Source organism: Hyperoodon ampullatus (assembly GCF_949752795.1).
Source record: "Hyperoodon ampullatus genome assembly, chromosome: 2".
NCBI classification, from domain to species: domain Eukaryota; kingdom Metazoa; phylum Chordata; class Mammalia; order Artiodactyla; family Ziphiidae; genus Hyperoodon; species Hyperoodon ampullatus.
The window spans coordinates 66,762,473-66,782,136 of record NC_136915.1 but is presented as its reverse complement, the minus strand read 5'-3'; the positions used below and the strand labels follow the sequence as shown (position 1 = coordinate 66,782,136).

At 36.5% G+C, this 19,664-nt stretch overlaps 1 protein-coding gene across 1 annotated transcript in view; it reads right to left on the bottom strand.

Annotated features, from left to right (window-relative positions):
- Nucleotides 1-19,664, bottom strand: part of ACADM (acyl-CoA dehydrogenase medium chain) — a gene marked incomplete at its 5' end in the record, with an annotated part of 49,252 nt that overhangs the window by 16,142 nt on the left and 13,446 nt on the right. The window contains 5 exon segments of the mRNA XM_079727699.1: nucleotides 2,752-2,847; nucleotides 3,409-3,549; nucleotides 7,391-7,499; nucleotides 9,644-9,774; nucleotides 18,922-19,002. Coding sequence (XP_079583825.1) covers nucleotides 2,752-2,847; nucleotides 3,409-3,549; nucleotides 7,391-7,499; nucleotides 9,644-9,774; nucleotides 18,922-19,002 — 558 coding nt within the window.

Sequence of the window (19,664 nt, the reverse complement as noted above, 5' to 3'; positions counted from 1 at the left end):
ATGCTGAAACCTCTGGACTACCTGATAAAAGTACAAAAACCAATTCCCCTGGATGTTTCCACAATGCACTGAAGGAAAATAATACCTGCTGCAGATAAACTTACAAGCAAAAATTAAGAGAGGAAATAACTTGTCATGACAGAGAGAACACATGCAACAGACCAAAAAAATAATCACCCTAATAACTTGAGATAACAGAAAAAAAATCAGAAAGTGACTATAACTTAAGTATTTTATAACTAAGGAGATAAAAGGAGAATGAGAAGCTATGTTAAAAAAAAACCATAAACAAGACCAAAAGACAACCCTCAGAATGGGAGAAAATATTTGCAAATGAAGCAACTGACAAAGGATTAATCTCCAACATTTATAAGCAGCTCATGCAGCTCAATAACAAAAAAACAACCCAATCCAAAAATGGGCAGAAGACCTAAATAGACATTTCTCCACAGAAGATATACAGACTGCCAACAAACACATGAAAGGATGCTCAACATCTTTACTCATTAGAGAAATGCAAATCAAAACTACAATGAGATATCATCTCACACCAGTCAGAATGGCCATCATCAAAAAATCTAGAAACAATAAATGCTGGAGAGGGTGTGGAAAAAAGGGAACACTCTTGCACTACTGGTGGGAATGTGAATTGGTACAGCCACTATGGAGAACGGTATGGAGGTTCCTTAAAAAACTACAAATAGGACTACCATATGACCCAGCAATCCCACTACTGGGCATATACCCTGAGAAAACCATAATTCAAAAAGAGACATGTACCAAAATGTTCATAGCAGCCCTATTTACAATAGCCCAGAGATGGAAACAACCTAAGTGTCCATCATCGGATGAATGGGTAAAGAAGATGTGGCACATATATACAATGGAATATTACTCAGCCATAAAAAGAAATGAAATTGAGCTATTTGTAATGAGGTGGATGGACCTAGAGTCTGTCATACAGAGTGAAGTAAGTCAGAAAGAGAAAGACAAATACTGTATGCTGACACATATATATGGAATTTAAGAAAAAAAAATGTCATGAAGAACACAGGCTTAAGACAGGAATAAAGACACAGACCTACTTGAGAATGGACTTGAGGATATGGGGAGGGGGAAGGGTAAGCTGTGACAAAGCAAAAGAGAGGCATGGACATATATACACTACCAAACGTAAGGTAGATAGATAGTGGGAAGCAGCCGCAGAGCACAGGGAGATCAGCTGGGTGCTTTGTGACTGCCTGGAGGGGTGGGATGGGGAGGGTGCGAGGGAGGGAGATGCATGAGGGAAGGGATGTGGGAACAGATGTATATGTATGACTGATTCACTTTGTTATAAAGCAGAAACTAATTAAAAAAAAAAACAAAAAAAAAACCAGGCTACCATAAAAGAAAGGGTGGAGATGAAAAAGAACCAAATATAAATTCTAGAAATGAAAAAAGTCATTAAATGGATTAAGTAGCAGATTAGACACAGGGTAAGAAAAACTGAAAAGCAAATCTGAGAAAATTATCTAGAATACAGCAAAGATAAATTACAAAATTGAGGTTAAGAGATACAGAGCAGTACTAATCCAAGTTTGATCTGTGGATAACCGCCAGTCCACAAATTGTTACTGGACTAGTTCATGATACAGAAAGTGAGAGTAAGCATTTGCAACAATTTGATATTATTGTGACATTCTTATATTTTACAAGAATAATGGTTCACAATTGATTGGAAATTAAAAACAATCTTTCACCACAGATAGTTTGAGAACCAGTGACACACAGAGGTAGAAACAGGGAGTGTTCACTGTACAACCTATAGTTAACAGGAGTTATAGGAGAGAATATAGACAATGGGGGAACATCAACATTTGAAAAAATAAGATTAAAAATTTCCTGGGAATTCCCTGACGGTCCAGTGGTTAGGACTCTGAGCTTTCACTGCCCCAAGGGCCCAAGTTCAATCCCTGGTTGGGGAACTAAGATCCTGTAGGCCGTGTGGTGCAGCCAAAAAAAAAAAAAAATAGAAAAATAATAAATAGTACTAAAATTACTTGATACTCAAGAAGACATGAGAAGTAACATGAATTAAGAGCATGAAATCGAATCCTGGACCGATGACTTCTAAATTGTGTATCCTTGGACAAATTATTTATTCTCTCTGAGTTGCAGTCTCCTGATCTTTAATGGAAATTATAGTACTACCAAAACAAGAGTGTAATGGAGGAAATACATAATATATTTTAAATGTGTAGCACAGTGTCAGGTACACCAAAGGCACTCAAATATTAGCTGTTCTTTTTCTTCTTAATTAACAGAATCCCCAAAGTGGACAATAGTTAGTAGCAGAGTCTAAAGAAAATCTATTCTTAAAACCCACCCTGGGGACTTCCCTGGTGGCACAGTGGTTAATACTCCATGCTCCCAATACAGGGGGCCTGGGTTGAATCCCTGGTCTGGGAACTGGATCCCACATGCACACCACAACTAAGAGTTCGCATGCCACAACTAAGGAGCCCACCTGCCGCGACTAAGGAGCCCGCCTGCCAGAATGAAGACCCTGCGCAGCCAAATAAATAAATAAATAAATATTTAAAATAAATAAACAAATAAATAAACTAAAACTCACCCTGACAGTTCACATTATCTTCTTACTACCAAAGCACAAATAAATTATTTTGTACTTAAAAGATAATTTTCAAATATTTAGATGAAAATGAATGTCTTTACATTTGAACAAAGCAAGTACAGTATTAAAATTACCTCTACAAGCAGCTTTCCAAAAGTTTTCCTCTCCAGGGCATACTTGGTAGCTTCATCCAAAGCTCTTTGTGCTAGTCCCACAGCACCAGCTGCTACCTAGTATTTTAACATTTTACAAAGCAAAAGTTCATGTTGTCTTTAAAACACATGTATAATGGCTATTTGCCTAAAATCTAAGTTAAGGATTACACAAAGAGAAGCTGACCTATACCTTAAGGCAATAAAGGGTGGGGGAGATAACAAGCATTTAAATTTATATTATTTATGAATTAAAGGTTAATGGAAGGCATTTGTAAGGCACAGGATCATAGCCTAGAGACAAGTCATTCTTTCTGTTTAACAAGGGAAAGCTTCTCGGGGGAAATACTCCTAATGAGTGAGGGAAGAGGAATGAGTACACATCAGCAGGAATGATTAAGTGTGAAATGCTTCTTTGTAAATCGAACAGCTATAGTAATTCTGTATTTACTAAAATAACTTCTGTAACAGCAAGAGTGTTGAAGAATTCTAAAACAAACAAAAAACAATATCCCTCCATCCTTATAAAAGAAGCAGATATTAAAAAAGAAATACAGACCAAGAATACAGTGTTAAAATAAAACTACTCAATGTAATAAATGAAAAATCCTATAAAGGTTATTAAGTCACATTACTTACTAGAGGTCTGGTTTTATCAAAAGCTCCCATTGCAATTTTGAAACCAGCTCCCTCACCAATTAAAACATTTTCCTTAGGTACTCTCACATCTTCAAAGACAATTCCTCTTGTATCTGAACATCGCTGGCCCATATTTAATTCCTAATAAGGAAAACAAGATATATTAAGGAACATTTTTTGAGCTAGCATGTATTCTTGCTTTAACCACTGTTTTATGACTTTTCTGCAATTGTCTGAAACAGAGGTGGACAAACTATGGCCTGCAATGCCTGTTTTGTAAAGATAACTTTATTGGACTACAGTTGTTACTGAGTCCAAGCTCACTCTGCTCACCACAAGACAGGCCAGTGAATCAAAGGCAAGATGTTGGTGGGAATGTAAATTGTTGCAGCCACTATAGAAAACAGTATGGAGGTTCCTCAAAAAACAAAAAATAGAGTTACCATATGATCCAGCAATTCCACTCCTGGGTATATACCCAGACAAAACTATAATTCGAAAAGATACATGCACCCCTATGTTAATAGCAGCACTATTCACAATAGCCAAGACATGGAAACAACCTAAATGTCCATTGACAGATGAACGGATAAAGATGTGTGTGTGTGTGTATTAATATATATATATGTATTATATATATATATATATAAAACACACACACACAATGGAATATTACTCAGCCATAAAAAGAATGAAATAATGCCATTTTCAGTAACATGGATGGACCTAGAGATTATCATACTAAGTGAAGTAAGTCAGAAACAGAAAGGCAAATACAATATGATATCACCTATATGTGGAATCTGAAATATATGACAAATGAACATATCTATGAAACAGAAACAGATTCACAGACATAGAGAACATACCTGTGGTTGCCAAGGAGGGGGTGGAGGTGTGGGAGGGAAGGATTGGGAGTTTGGGATTAGTAGATACAAACTCATATATATACATACATATATATATATATATGATGGATAAACAACAAGGTCCTACTGTATAGCACAGGGAACTATATTCAATATCCTGTGATAAAACATAATGGAAAAGAATATGAAAAAGAATATATATATGTATAACTGAATCACCTTTCTGTACAGCAGAAATTAACACATTATAAATCAACTACACTTCAATAAAATATATATATGAAAAAAGAAGTTGCCAAGGTAGCTATATCCCCTCAACATTTCATTAAAAAAAATTTTCAAACCAACAGAAGAACTGCAAGAGTAGTAAAATGAATACCTCATCTTTACCTAGAGTTGCCAATTTTGGCACATTTCCTTTATTTCTGTGTTTTGTGGGTGTGTATAACAATTAGCATTATTTGCTGAATTATTTGAGAGGAAGTTGCAGATATCATGACCCATCTTAACAATTTAATCTCATTTTTAATAAGCAGCGTGAGAAGCAGGGGCAATGGGAACATAGACCTGTAAACAAATTCTTTAATTTACTTGATTTAATACTAATAATCTGCTTCCAGGCTTGAAAAATAGTGACACTAACATATAGTTTGACTGAGAAAAAACCCAACATCTCTTTGTCTTTATAAGTTGATAAACTCTAGTACCTTTAGACCCTCACTCAGACATAATGAGAAAACACTGTTTACGAAAACAGTTTTACTCTATCCTGTTTCCCAGACTCATCCCAAACACCAGAACATTTAAAACCAAAATGCTTCCTGGACTCATCTCAAGTCATATAATTTCTAAAACACAAAACATTTTGAAAAACATCAGATTTCACAAATTTGTAAAATTCTGATAATTTCAAAAAAGACTTAAGGAGATTTAAATATATACAATATAACTATCTATCTCTCTCACTAGAAAATTAGATCCTCAAGGGCAGGATCTAATTTTTTCTGTTTTGATCCATACAGTATCCTCAATACCTTGAATAATGCCTAGCATACAGTATGAACTCAATAATAAATATTTATTGAATTAGAGATTTTTTTTAAAGTTAGAATATGGGAAAAAGGAAAGTGAGACTAGACATAGCAAGATAAAATCAGAAGTCGATTTACTAGGTAATAAAATATAATCTGTCAGGACCTTTACGTTTTCTAGAGACAGCCATAAATTTGGCCCTGAGTTTTCTAGCAACCATCCCTAAAAAGGAAAAATGAATAAAACATAAATAAAAACAAACCAATTGCTTGGAAGAAGCACAACCATTCTTAGTACTTCTATTTTGTTATATACAATAATCTCATTATAGTTTTATTTGTGAAGTGCAGTCTACCTTTAATATCTATCTTAAAAGAAAGTATAGAATAATACAGTGTAGGAAACTGCACTAGGCAAGTTTCTAGGACACGTTAGCACTGATCTCAACTCTGCCTCTTAAGTATGTAACCTTGAGTAAATCATTTCACTTGGATTTCAGTTTCAGTGTTCAGCAAACAGACCATAAAAAATGTGTAGGGTATCTTCCACTTTTAACATTCTACGGCCTAAAAGGGAAAGTACCCCTCTTACATACATTAGCAACATGCTTCCATTTTGAAGAGGCTTTGGTACAAAAGAGAGATTCTCATGGCTTTTAATAAAACATACAAATACATATGATTGGTTTAGAAGTTTGCATAACTTAGTCAACTCAAAGTAGCCTTTCCAGTTCAGGTTATGCCACCCTTAGTCTAATATCTGACAAGATAATCTGAACCTTTACCCATTTGGAAGAAAATTCATGTAACTCTTAATTAACTTCCATAATCCTTAGATATAGACATCATTTAGTCATTAATAGGTTTTAATAGGTTTTCTTTTTTACAAATTCACTTTAAAAAAAAGAGTTTTACATTTGTAAAACTGCATCTCCTCTTCCTTTTCTCAGAGTTATAATCTTAAATCATGCTTCCTTAGCTCTCACTAGGACTACTTTAATGACTTCATTTCTTTCCTTCTTTGATTTACTAAATTTTAAACTCTTTTCTCTTTAATCTACTTTAAATGCTACTGCTAAATTATATCCAAGCATTCAGATTACTGTGCTTTTGTTTCTTTTTTTTTAATATATTATTTTTATTTTTGGCTGTGTTGGGTCTTCATTGCTGCATGCAGACTTTCTCTAGTTGTAGCAAGCAGGGGCTACTCTTCGTTGCGGTGCATAGGCTTCTCATTGCAGTGGCTTCTCTTGTTGCACAGCACGGGCTCTAGGCACACCGGCTTCAGTAGGTGCAGCACATGGGTTCAGTAGTTGCGGCACGTGGGCCCTAGAGCATGTGGGCTCAGTAGTTCCAGCACGTGGGCTCTAGAGCGCAGGCTCAGTAGTTGTGGTACACGGGCTTAGCTGCTCCATGGCACATGGGATCTTCCCGGACCAGAGATCGAACCCGTGTCTCCTGCATTGGCAGGCGGATTCTTAAGCACTGCGCCACCAGGGAAGTTCCCCATATTACTATCCTTTTCAAATATGTTAAATTACCTTTTCTTGTTCAAATAAAATTTTTCTTGCCTTCCCACATTCAAGGCTCTTTGCCATTTCTACACTTTCTCAGGAACAGATTTTTCTCTTAGTGTTGTATGAACTTGGGTAATCAACTTATGTCACATTGTTTTAATCCATAAAATGGGCATAATGCCACTTATCCTACATGAAATGTTGCTGTGAGCAAAGAAAAAGAATGGGGAAGTGTTTTGAAATATCTAAAACTCTATTACTGGGCAGGCCATACAAATGATAGTTTGATTTCTGCTTCATTATCCCTCACAGCTGTTATTGGCATTCTCCATAGACTGGCACCAAGAATGGCTACTCTTTCAAATAATTACTTGACATGACTATTCTCAACTTAAAAATCTTTAGCAAGGACTATTTCACCCAATAATATCAAAAACAGATTTATTTTTATTGCAACTTAATACAACCAAAATGTTTTCAATAAAGGAAACTGAAATTAGTAATTTTGAAATTTATAGTTAAAATAATATTGGAGGCCTTAATCACTGATAAATACACACTTTACCTTTCTTCCAATCTGTACTCCTGGGGTGTCTGCTTCCACAATAAATCCAGTAAAGGCTTTACTAGCAGGAGCCTTAGGATCCAGATCAGAACGAGCCAATAAAAAATACCTAATACACATATACATACATGATGATAGATAATGGTATCAGCAGATAACATATGGTGACTCCCATCTCAGTTAATCCTCCCAACAATCCCAATTATTATTACCCCCATTTTATAGATGAAGAAATGAAGAATCAGAGAGGTTTAAAAGCTCACCCAGGTCACATACTTACAACATGGCAGAGCTAGTATTTCACCCCACATTTACTTCTTAACTAATATGATATCTAGCTTTTTTTTTTTTGTAGTTTGATTGACAAGTAAAAATTCCTTGTATCAAGATGACATAAAATAAAGTATGTGTGTGTTGGAACTGTCACTTTTTCTTTCCCAAAACTAGTTTAAGTATTTAAGGGACAAGTTATCTAGAAAAGGAGGGTAAATGGGGCTGCCTGTGAAAAGAAATGAGACAGTGACCCCTATGTTCTGACTACTGTCCTCTTCATGCAGCAAAATCAGAGTTTGTGTTACAGCTGAATTATTATGAATATCTCCTGGGTTTTCTCTCCAGAAGAATTCTTCCCAGGAAGATTTAAAAATAAAACATGAGGAAAAAAGGCAAAACATCCAAATATCCAGGTAACCCATGTTCTAAATAGCCTGGTATAGGAGAATTTTTTTTTTTTTCTTAAACAACTAATTTATTTTCTATGCTTAAAACTAATAAACTATCATCTACTCTACAGTTTTACTTAATAGTTTTAAAAATAGTAAAAATTGTTTTCTAGTTTCATATGTTACCAAATTTGTCTTACTACATGATGCGCTGTACTTAATCAATTCTCAAAATTGTGAAAGCTTCTACTTGCATTGTTGGATTTCCCTCAACTTGTTACATTTTAATCGTTTCTTCACTTTTTTATTACTTGCTGATATTATGATAACTTAATTAAAGATAATGATATAGCACCCCATATTACTGGACACTTATAAAGTGATTGACATATTTAAAATAAACAGTAAACTCACTCTCAGGAGTAATGCTTTTCTTGCCAAAAAATAGCACCAAAGAGCACACATATATAGTGAATCAGAATTTTTGCAGACAAGGAAAGATAACCCATTTTTAGTTCATTATACCAATCACCAGAAGGTCCTTCTTCTATAAGTTTCTATTTATATACTTGTAGTGATGAGTAAATACATTTTTCCCATGACCACTTAACACACACTAGATAGAACTGTTGTTGAAATTCTTGCCTTTATGTTGAGCTATACTCTACATTTTTCTCACTTTCACACATTTATTCTAAACTGACTTTCTGAAGCAAACATACAAGCCTACTCTTCCATGTACGAGACATTATTTAAAATTTTTAAAAATTCTTCCTACACAACCAAATCTAATTCCTTTACTCTTCATAGGACATGTTTTCTGTGCTCACCCTAATGAAGGACATTTACTTGCTTCTGAATTTATTTCATTTTGTCAATGCATGTCTTAAAAGTGTTGCCCAGAACTGTTACCATTTTTTTTCCTGCTTGTTTGATGCTATACTTCTATTACTTCAGCAGAAAATTACATTCGCTTCTTAAAGGCAGATACATCACACTGTTGATTCCTATAGAACTTTCTTCATCTTTTTTCCACAAATAATGCTATCAAATATGTTTTCCTTCAACATTTTATATTAATACAAGGGATTTTATGACCCTTTGTTGAACTTCATGTCGTTATTTTTGGACCTATATATTTGGACCTTTTAGATTTTATTAAAGTAAAAGTCTGTCCTCTCTAAACTTATTGCTCAGAAGCAGAGAAATGTGCTATACAAATGGCTTTCCTTTTTCCTCAGAGTCTTGGGGGAATGGTTCCAAGGAGGTCCCGGTAGGGGCTAGGGAGAGTGAGGATAGTAAGCCAAGTAGAGGGAACTCTAGCTTTCCTAATCAGATTCAACCAGAGCAGGTATTTTTGTTTTATTTTATTTTACAAATTAAACTTCTGATACAATTTGAAGAAATAGTTCAGGACTTAAGAATAGTTTGTGAAAATCACTGAACTATTTATAATCCTTTATGGACCCTCCAGTTCCATGAATAAAACTTGTCTTAACTGTGGTGGTTTAATAATAAAGGAAGGAGAGAGGGGGAGATTCTGAATATAAAGCATTTAAGAATCAATATAGAGAGGTTTTAAACAATATACCAATTAGCTTTTCCTCCATTGGTTATCCACATCTTCTGACCATTAATAATATACTCATCTCCTTTTTTTTCTGCTTTGGTCTTTATAGCAGCTACATCAGAGCCTGCTCCAGGTTCTGTTACACAGTAGGCCTTGAATATATGGAAACAAGAGAAAATAATTATATGTTAATTATTAAATTATGAACATTTAGAACCAGGAGGGTATTTTTTTAAGTCAGTATTTTAAATACTTTAAAATACTTAACAATAAAATGTTCTTACAGAATCAAACTGCTCAAATGTAAAAACATTTAATATGTAATTTAAAACTAGATGTAGGATACCAATAAACCATATCAAAAATTACAATGTTAGGTATCTTCAACCAAGTTAAATAAATTTCACACGAACTCATTCATCCAAACATTTATTGAGTAGTATCTACCATTTACCAGGTTATGAAGGAGGAGATGGAAAAGCCAGAGATGAAAGACATCCTGTCTTCAAGATTTTTACAATGTAGCAGTGGAGATGAATATTATATTGTAATTATATATCTAAGTATTAAAGTCACACACAATGGGCTTAAGAAACTATCTTAGCTTTAGAGTGTCAGAAAGCTTCCCAGAGGTGATGCTTAAATTAAGTCTCAAAAAGGAAAAGGAATTCTTAGGGGGTAAGGAAAAGGGGGAATGTGTATTCCAGGAAATAATACATATGCAATGATACCGAGATAAGAAGCAGGGTTACCCAGTGTTTGTGATATAAAAGTACCAGATTCTATAACATCTATACTCTGTGCATGTAAGGGAATGGTAGAAATTAGTCTGGAAAGAAAAGAAGGGAACAGATGACAAAGAACACTTTATACTACACTAAGAAGTTAAAATTTTATCTGGTGGGAAAAAGGGAGCCTCTTAAGGCTCTTCAACAGATGTGTGACAAGATGTAAGCAGAATGGATAAAGGGAGTGGTGGAAGGCAAGCAACAGGTAGCTGAAGTTCATTCAAGTTTACTGAGTGACAGGTACTGGGAATACAAGGCCTAAAGACACAAGTTCCTTACCCTTAAGGTACTTATAGTCCAAAGAGAGAAACCTTAACAGTTAATTTTAATTCAAAGTAGTAAGGGTACATAGGGACATTAGAAATGACTACTTAGACCTGTAGGGGGTGGGAGGTGGAGTGGTAAGGAAGATGAAAAGAAGAATAAGTAATACTCGTTGAAGGAGATAGGTCCTGAATGACAAATAAGTGAGGCAAGCTGATCTAGGCATGGAAGAATGAAACAGCAGTTGTACAAGGCAAAGTACTAGCAGTTCAGTACTGGAATGTAAAGTATGAAACTGAAAGCCATGAAAACAGGCTAAAAAGGCAGGCAGGGACCTGGTCCTGGAGGCTGAGGTGTATGCCATGCTAAGGAGAGCAGACTTTTATGCATTCAACAAAAGTTTATCAAACACTTGCTATTGTGCCACAGAACCTGGGCTTCAGGGAAATCCAGAGCAGCCTAGTGTGCAAAAGTGAGGAATATACATGCATTTTTCTGAGGATGTCAGATTCTAAAACGGGTTCACAAACTAAAAAAAATATATTAGATACCACTGCTATTGATGAAATGGAAACACAATGTTTTTGTAAATGCAGGAAAGTGACAGATTTACATTTTAGATAGTTTATTATTACAGAAGTATAAAGGACAGATTTAAGGGGAGATAATAATAATAACTTTTTACTATCATCCAGGTGCTGTTCTAAGTACTTGACTTATTTAAACCTCACAATAATCCTTATGACACAGGTACTAGGTATCTACATTTTATAAATAAGGAAACTGAGACAGTGAGGTTAAGTAATTTTCCCAAGTTCACAGATCTAGTAAGTGGCATAAATACCTACATAAGACTGGAGTTAGGGACACAAATTATGCAAGAAAGAAAGCTTAAACTAAGAAGCAAGATAAGGCAAGAAGATAAGATGAAGTTTAGAATTGTGGTGTGAAATCCACAGGACACAATGACTGAATAGGATGTTGGGGAGCTAAAGAGGATGTTATGATGACTCAATTTTTTAGTTTAGGAAGCTTCCAATTAGGGATAATCTCGAAGAGAAGCAGTACTATAGAGTGGGAAGAAAATAATTTGGTTTGGGACACATTTCGCTTAAGATATTTGAGTCTAGGTCTTCCCTGGTGGCTCAGTGATTGAGAATCTGCCTGCCAATGCAGGGGACGCGGGTTCGAGCCCTGGTCTGGGAAGATCCCACATGCCGCGGAGCAACTAGGCCTGTGAGCCACACTACTGAGCCTGCGCGTCTGGAGCTTGTGCTCCGCAACAAGAGAGGCCACGACAGTGAGAGGCCCGCGCACCGCGATGAAGAGTGGCCCCCACTCACCACAACTAGAGAAAGCCCTCGCATAGAAACGAAGACCCAACACAGCCAAAAATAAATAAATAAAATAAATAAATAAAAATACAATTTGGAAAAAAAAGAGATATTTGAGTCTAGCTAGGAAGAAATGTCTAATAGGTAAGTTCATATAGGAGGGTAAAGGTCAGGGGAGAGATAAGGCCTGGAACTGGAGACTTAATAGACTACTCAGTGAATATACCAAAACTTAACACGAGACAGGGAGACTGATTTGACAACTTAAGTCAAGAGTAAGCTTTATGTAAATCAGCAGTGCTAATGCTATAAGCTATATTTACAAAAGAATAGTATCTACCTCTTCCTATCTTTGTGCTCTTTACACAATTCTTAGATGACACCTTTGGTCCAGAAGACCTTAATTAAGAAGAAAATACAGATTTATGGGAAAGAGACCTGGAAAATCTCAGAGACACATCTTTATTGCAACCCTCTGGATCTGTGAGAGAGAACAGTGCCCAGAAGGATCAGCTCTGGACTTGCTCCAACTCGAGGCTTTCAGTAACTCCCTTCTCTTCAAGCTCCCCACTCAGCTCAACATTTTAATCTTTCAGTCTTTCTCCCTCCTTCATCGTCCTCTGTTTATTCACCTTTTCCATTCCCTTGTCTCATTTTCTCATTCTTTCTGATTGCCCTGCTCTCTCACACTCACATCCGCTCACAGATCATCTTTCTGTTGGAGACTATACTGATGGCCTATTTCCAAGAGCAGCAGGTTTGAATCAGCTCCAGTTTAAAATGAAGGTGGGGGGTGGGGGCAAGGCCAGGAGGGGATATTAAAAAAAAAATAAAAGTATCTAAAATAAGAGTGATGGAACCATGCTACTCTGTACTCATCAGACCATACTAGAGTACTATATTTAGCTCTATAATAATATTTTTGAGTCAGTGATTACTAAGAAGGCGGTGGGACTTTACTGTGTTGTATGAAGAAAAGATGAAAAAATTGCGGCTAATTTGCTTAGAAAAAAGTAAGATCCACAGGACAGCCATATTAAAATACCTGAAGGGCTATACAGCCAAGGGAGAGGATTTGAATTGATAGGAGAAAACTAGTGTGAAATTATTCAAATTTATTGAACACCTATTATGGTATCAGGTGGTGACATTACAAAAGGAAATGACACAATCCTTTCCCTCAGGAGCATGCAATCTAGAAGAGCTTTCTAACAGTCAGGGACACTCCCAAATGGAGCTGCTTCAGGAAGTTGAGACTCCTAGACATGAAAACATGAGCTAGATGGCCTTTTCACAGGTGAGCTATAGAGGAGATTCAGGTGTCATGTAGGTTAACTGCATTACTCTTCTACCTAGATGTTCAAATCTGTTTTCAACATCACAACAAAGAAGTGTTATACAAATGAACTCTCCAGAAAAGATAACTCTTTCAAATACCAAAATTTTATTTTAAGTAACTTTGGGAATTTCTTTTCCTCTGAAATATGCTATTTGACATTCCTCTACTTTATAATAAGGCATAGTTTTTATTTTTTAAAACTTTTTCATAAATTTCTTTTATTCTTACTTATTTTTGGCTGTATTGTATCTTTGTTGCTGCACGCGGGCTTTCTCTAGTTGTGGCAGGCGGGGGCTACTCTTCGATGCAGTGCACGGGCTTCTCATTGCGGTGGCTTTTCTTGTTGCGGAGAATGGGCTCTAGGCACAAGGGCTTCAGTAGTTGTGGCTCGCAGGCTCGAGAGCGCAGGCTCATTAGTTGCGGCACACAGGCTTAATTGTTCCACGGCATGTGGGATCTTCCCAGACCACGGCTCAAACTCCGGTCCCCTGCGTTGGCAGGTGGATTCTTAACCAATGTGCCACCAGTGAAGCCCAAGGCATAGTTTTTAGAACTTATGAAGTGTATGAGTTTGTGTGTTTCTATGCAAAATGGCTGGTTCTTCAGAGTTGTTCTTGTCTTATTTGATTGTTTCCTAGTAAGTAAAATTAATTTTATAATGCTCTTTCAGCAGAAGCCATTTTTGTTTCCAGTGCAACTTGTTCTCTTAAGTCAAGCAAATTAGTAACATTCTTTTATGCATAATTATTTATTTATGAAGAATTTATTATTTACTTAATTTGCATAATTCTATGAATTCTATAATACTATGAATACATTTTGGGTAAGGATCTAAGGGTCTACCAGATTGTTAACTTATGAGCCGGAACCCAGTTTTGGTGGGGTTTTTATTTATTTATTTTTGGGGGGGGGGCTGCTTTGGGTCTTCACTGCTGTGCACGGGCTTTCTCCAGTTGCGGCGAGCGGGGGCTACTCTTTGTTGCAGTGGGCGGGCTTCTCATTGCAGTGGCTTCTCTTTCTTGTGGAGCACAGGCCCTAGGCACATGGGCTGCAGTAGTTGTGTCATGCGGGCTCAGTAGTTGTGGCTCGCCGGCTCTAGAGCGCAGGCTCAGTAGTTGTGGCACACAGGCTTAGCTGCTCCGCAGCATGCGGGAGCTTCCCGGACCAGGGCTCGAACCTGTGTCCCCTGCATTGGCAGGGGTATTCTTAACCACTGTGCTACCAGGGAAGTCCCAAGAGCCCAGTTTTATTCACTGTTTTATTCCAAGTCCACTTGGTACACAGTATTCAAATATTTAAAAGAATGAGTAGAACATTATACTTTTCTTTATTAGTGATGATACCACCAACTTATCTTTGTATAGTTTACTAAACAATTTTGCATTCATTCTCTACTAATTTTTTCTTTTTTGCCTTACACTCTAAAGTGACTGGAGGTTGTTCATATAATGCATGCTTTTTAAAAAATCAGGAATGAAGTGAAAATAAAGATAAACCGGAAAGAATAATATACTACAACACATGCTTCGAGGTTCAAATAATTACTAATGGAGGACTATAAAATTGCCTCTGTGCTTCCTACTTACCAAAACAAAAAATATACTATACTGTAGTTACAAGTGTAAACTGCCTATAAGCTGAAGTCTGGCATATAGCCGGGAATTCAGATATTGAGTAAATGAATGGCAGTTAAAGAAAAACAAAGTATCCCCTGGCCATTAGGTATGAAAGAAATTACTATATTTTTGCAAAAGGGACACTATGTGAAGATATTCTTATAAAAACATAAGCATTTTGTTTTATCTTTACTATATCCTTTTTAGATGTTATACAACCAAAATAGGTGTGTATAACAATACAGAAGAAAATACAGAAGAGACTTTGAAGCTAAGTATCTATATAAGATCATATTGCTATTATATGGCTTGAAGCCAGGTCTTGGGACCCCAAGTTCAGTGTTCAGTTACATTTCAGCTACTTCTCAGTTCCACTGGAAATGCATGGTTTTATGACAAGAGTTTTCTTTACCACTGTTATGCTTTTTCAAACACTTGTGAGTTCTTAGACCATGTTTGGACAAGTAAGTTTACTGAATGTCTTGCCAATAACAAGCTTGTCCTAGTAGTCTAATACTTGTTTCCAGTTGTCTAATACTGCATATATTTTAGGTATATACTTTTTAAAACATATACTATATTTTAGGTATATACTTTTTAAAAGATTAATCCAATCTTTGAAAAAGAAATATGGTTTCTAACTTATTATTGATATTTTAATACTATATATGTAATATATATGCAATAATACAATTAGTTTTGATTTTTAGAAAATGTTTTTACACTAAGTGGTATTAAAAAATAATTATAGTATCACCCTGATTTATTTCTGTACTCACTTTCCTCGGCAAGAGTATAACTGATCACATGATCTGGTAAGAGATTAAGTCTTACGAACATGCATTAACACTGTAACTGTAAATTAAATCCAAAAACTTATCTTTTTCTGTATCAGTTTTTACCATGACATTATTATTATTATTATTATTTTTTTATTGGCTGCTTCAGGTCTTAGTTGTGGTATGTGGGATCTTCGTTGAGGCATGCAGGATCTTTCATTATGGCACACGGGCTTCTCTCTTGTGGCGTGCAGGTTTTCTCTTCTCTAGTTGTGGAGCACAGGCCCCAGGATGTCTGGGCTCTGTCATTGAGGCATGTGGGTTCCAGAGCACATGGGCTCTGTAGTTTGCAGCACGCAGGCTCTCTAGTTGAGGCACACGAGCTCAGTAGTTATGTCGCACGGGCTCAGTTGCCCTGCAGCACGTGGGATCTTAGTTCCCTGACAGGGGATCAAACCCACGTCCCCTGCTTTATAAGATAGATTCTTTATCACTGGACCACCAGGGAAGTCCCCTACCATGACATTATTATTTTTTTTTAAATAAATTTATTTATTTATTTTTGGCTGCATTGGGTCTTCATTGCTACATGTGGGCTTTTCTCTAGTTGCGTCAAGGAGGGGCTACTCTCCATTGCGGTGCATGGGCTTCTCATCGCAGTGGCTTCTCTTGCTGAGAAGCACGGGCTCTAGGCACATGGGCTTCAGCAGTTGTGGTGCACGGGCTTAGTAGTTGGCTCATGGACTCTAGAGCACAGGTTCAGTAGTTGTGGCACATGGGCTTAGTTGTACTGCGGCATGTGGAATTTTCCTGGACCAGGGCTCGAACCCATGTCCCCTGCATTGGCAGGTGGATTCCTAACCACTGCACCACCAGGGAGGTCCAACATTATTATTATTTTTTTTTCTTCCGGTACGCGGGCCTCTCACTGTTGTGGCCTCTCCCTTTGCGGAGCACAGGCTACAGATGTACAGGCTCAGCAGCCATGGCTCACAGGCCCAGCCACTGCACGGCATGTGGGATCTTCCCAGACCGGGGCACGAACCCGTGTCCCCTGCATCAGCAGGCGCACTCTCAATCACTGTGCCACCAGGGAAGCCCCTGACATTATCTTTAAAAGCAAAAATCTAAGGAATTTAAATATTCAACAATAGGGAATAGTGAAATAATTTATAGTACATCAATTAGATAGCATATTATGTAGTCATAAATATCACAGTATTTAAAAAGAAGTAGAGCATAAGAAAATGCTCGTTATGTTAAAAAGGATGTAATACTGCATATATAATATGACCTTGATTGTGAAAAATACATCTATATGTATTAAAAAATCTAATAGAGTATACAGTAAGACAGTTATACCAGTTAACTTCATATCTGAGGGATTACAGATGTTTTTGTTCTTCTTCATACCTTTCTAAATCTTCTATACTATTTTTACAACCTGAAAGTTTTTTAAATATTAATTCTAAAAAGTTTAAATAAAACACATTATATGTAGTATAATTTTATAAATATTATTAAGAGTTAACTGACTCTCAGTAGAAATTAATCAATATTTTTCATTAATATACCTATTGACTATTTTCATTTTCACCCTTGGCTTCATATTTTGAGTATATAAATTGCACTAGATACATATTTGAATAATATTATGCACTAGAAGGGGGAAAATGTACAGTAAACCTTTATTAATTCAGAAGTTAGAATAATTTAGGGACTAGAGTGAATGTATTTTTACATATACTGAAGATATTAATAACAAAACTGCCAAAGAAATGTTTAAAATACTTGAACTACTTTTAAAGACTCTAATATTTTAGAAATACCTATTTATAAACAGTAAGATAATTACAAATATTCATATCAGTGTATAAGTTAGGTTCTCCAAAGCATCTCTATGCTACAATTTTTTAGCCTGTTTCTAATATTATATACATTACAAGAAAAGAATCTGGATGTTTCACACAATTCTTAGACAATATTGAGAATTAGCCTACTAGGTAACTCTCACCTGTTGAAACAAATTGACAACTAAGTAGGAAATACATATAAATGTCTTCATAAGTATACCTGAAATTTAGGTACCTAAAATAAATAAAAAACATTTATTTTCTTTTTTTTTTTTTTTTTTTTTTTGCGGTACGCGGGCCTCTCACTGTTGTGGCCTCTCCAGTTGCGGAGCACAGGCTCCAGACGCGGAGGCTCAGTGGCCATGGCTCACAGGCCCAGCCGCTCCACGGCATGTGGGATTTTCCCCGACCGGGGCACGAACCCGCGTGCCCTGCATCGGCAGGCGGACTCTCAACCACTGTGCCACCAGGGAAGCCCAAAACATTTATTTTCAAATACTACTTTCTACTCTTTCAGACCAATTCTCACAGTTAGCTCAAAATGATAGCAATTTACTATATTTTGGTATCACAATCACACCCTAGACTGAAATCTGTTTGACTAATAACCAAAAGAAAGAAATATCCTATGTAAAGTCACTTGCAGAATAGAACTGCAGCATGCATGTGTGTAAAATGCATAAGAATATCTTTCATAAAAAAGCCAATTTAGGGACTTCCCTGGTAGTCCAGTGGTTAAGACTCTGCGCTTCCACTGCAAGGGGCACAGATTTGATCCCTGGTTGGGGAACTAAGATCCCGCATGCTGCACGGCACGGCCAAAATAAATTCCAATTTAAAAATTTGTTGAGTAGTTCTCAGAAAATTAAATAAAACCTATAAATATCCTCCTGAAGTCACTCAGTCATTCAACAAACAAACTGTTATCTTTTCAGTCATATTAATTTCTTATTAGTTCAAAAAACTACTAGTTCAAACACCTACTGTCATGTATTCCATCTGAAATTCCTGACACAAACGCTCAGTTCTAGAGCTCTAGAGTGCTCCATTAAGTAGCTATTACTCTCCTGGAAATAAGCTAGAGGATTGTTATGATACTTTTCTGGCATCCCAGAAACATTATAAGTAGGTATCTTTCTTCTGGAAATAAGCAAGAGGATTATTTTATGACACTTTCTGGCACCCCAGAAACATCATTGTACCTAAATATGTTGCTTTTGCCTTAATGTGCTGTAGCCCAGTGTATACATACAGACTGAAAAGGAAGAAGAGCACACTTATTCACTTCTTTAAATATGAAATAAAGCAGCAGCTACACATACTCACACACATCAGTGGCTCCTCAGTCAGTCTCCCCAAATATTTCTTTTGTTGTTCATCATTTCCAGCAATAATAACAGGCATTTGCTATCAACCAAAGAAAAGTGATATTAAGAAAGCAAGATATTTTAAAATTAGGTATGTAAATTGAAATACTTAATTCAAAACATGAGAACTATTTTCCCCCAAGGGTAAGTCCAAAGAATTGGCCTTTATTCTGCCTCTAAGTTAGAGAGCTAAAGCCATGAGGATATAAATCTATTAATCCAAGTATTTTCATAAAACAAAGTTATATAGGACTTGATGGTAATATAATATATAAAAATCTACTGTAGTAAGATGCACAAGTAGAGAATTAAATTTACGGACTTCCCTGGTGGCACAGTGGTTAAGAATCTGCCTGCCAATGCAGGGGACACAGGTTCGAGCCCTGGTCCGGGAAGATCCGACATGCCACAGAGCAACTAAGCCCATGTGCCACAACTACTGACCCTGTGCTCTAGAGCCTGCGAGTCACAACTACTGAGCCCGTGCACCACAACTACTGAAGCCCACGTGCCTAGAGCCCGTGCTCCGCAACAAGAGAAGCCACGCAATGAGAAGCCTGCGCACTGCAATGAAGAGTAGCCCCCACTCGCCGCAACTAGAGAAAGCCTGCACGCAGCAACGAAGACCCAATGCAGCCAAAAATAAACAAACAAACAAAAAAGAATTAAATTTACAATAAATGACATGGTATATATGATCAG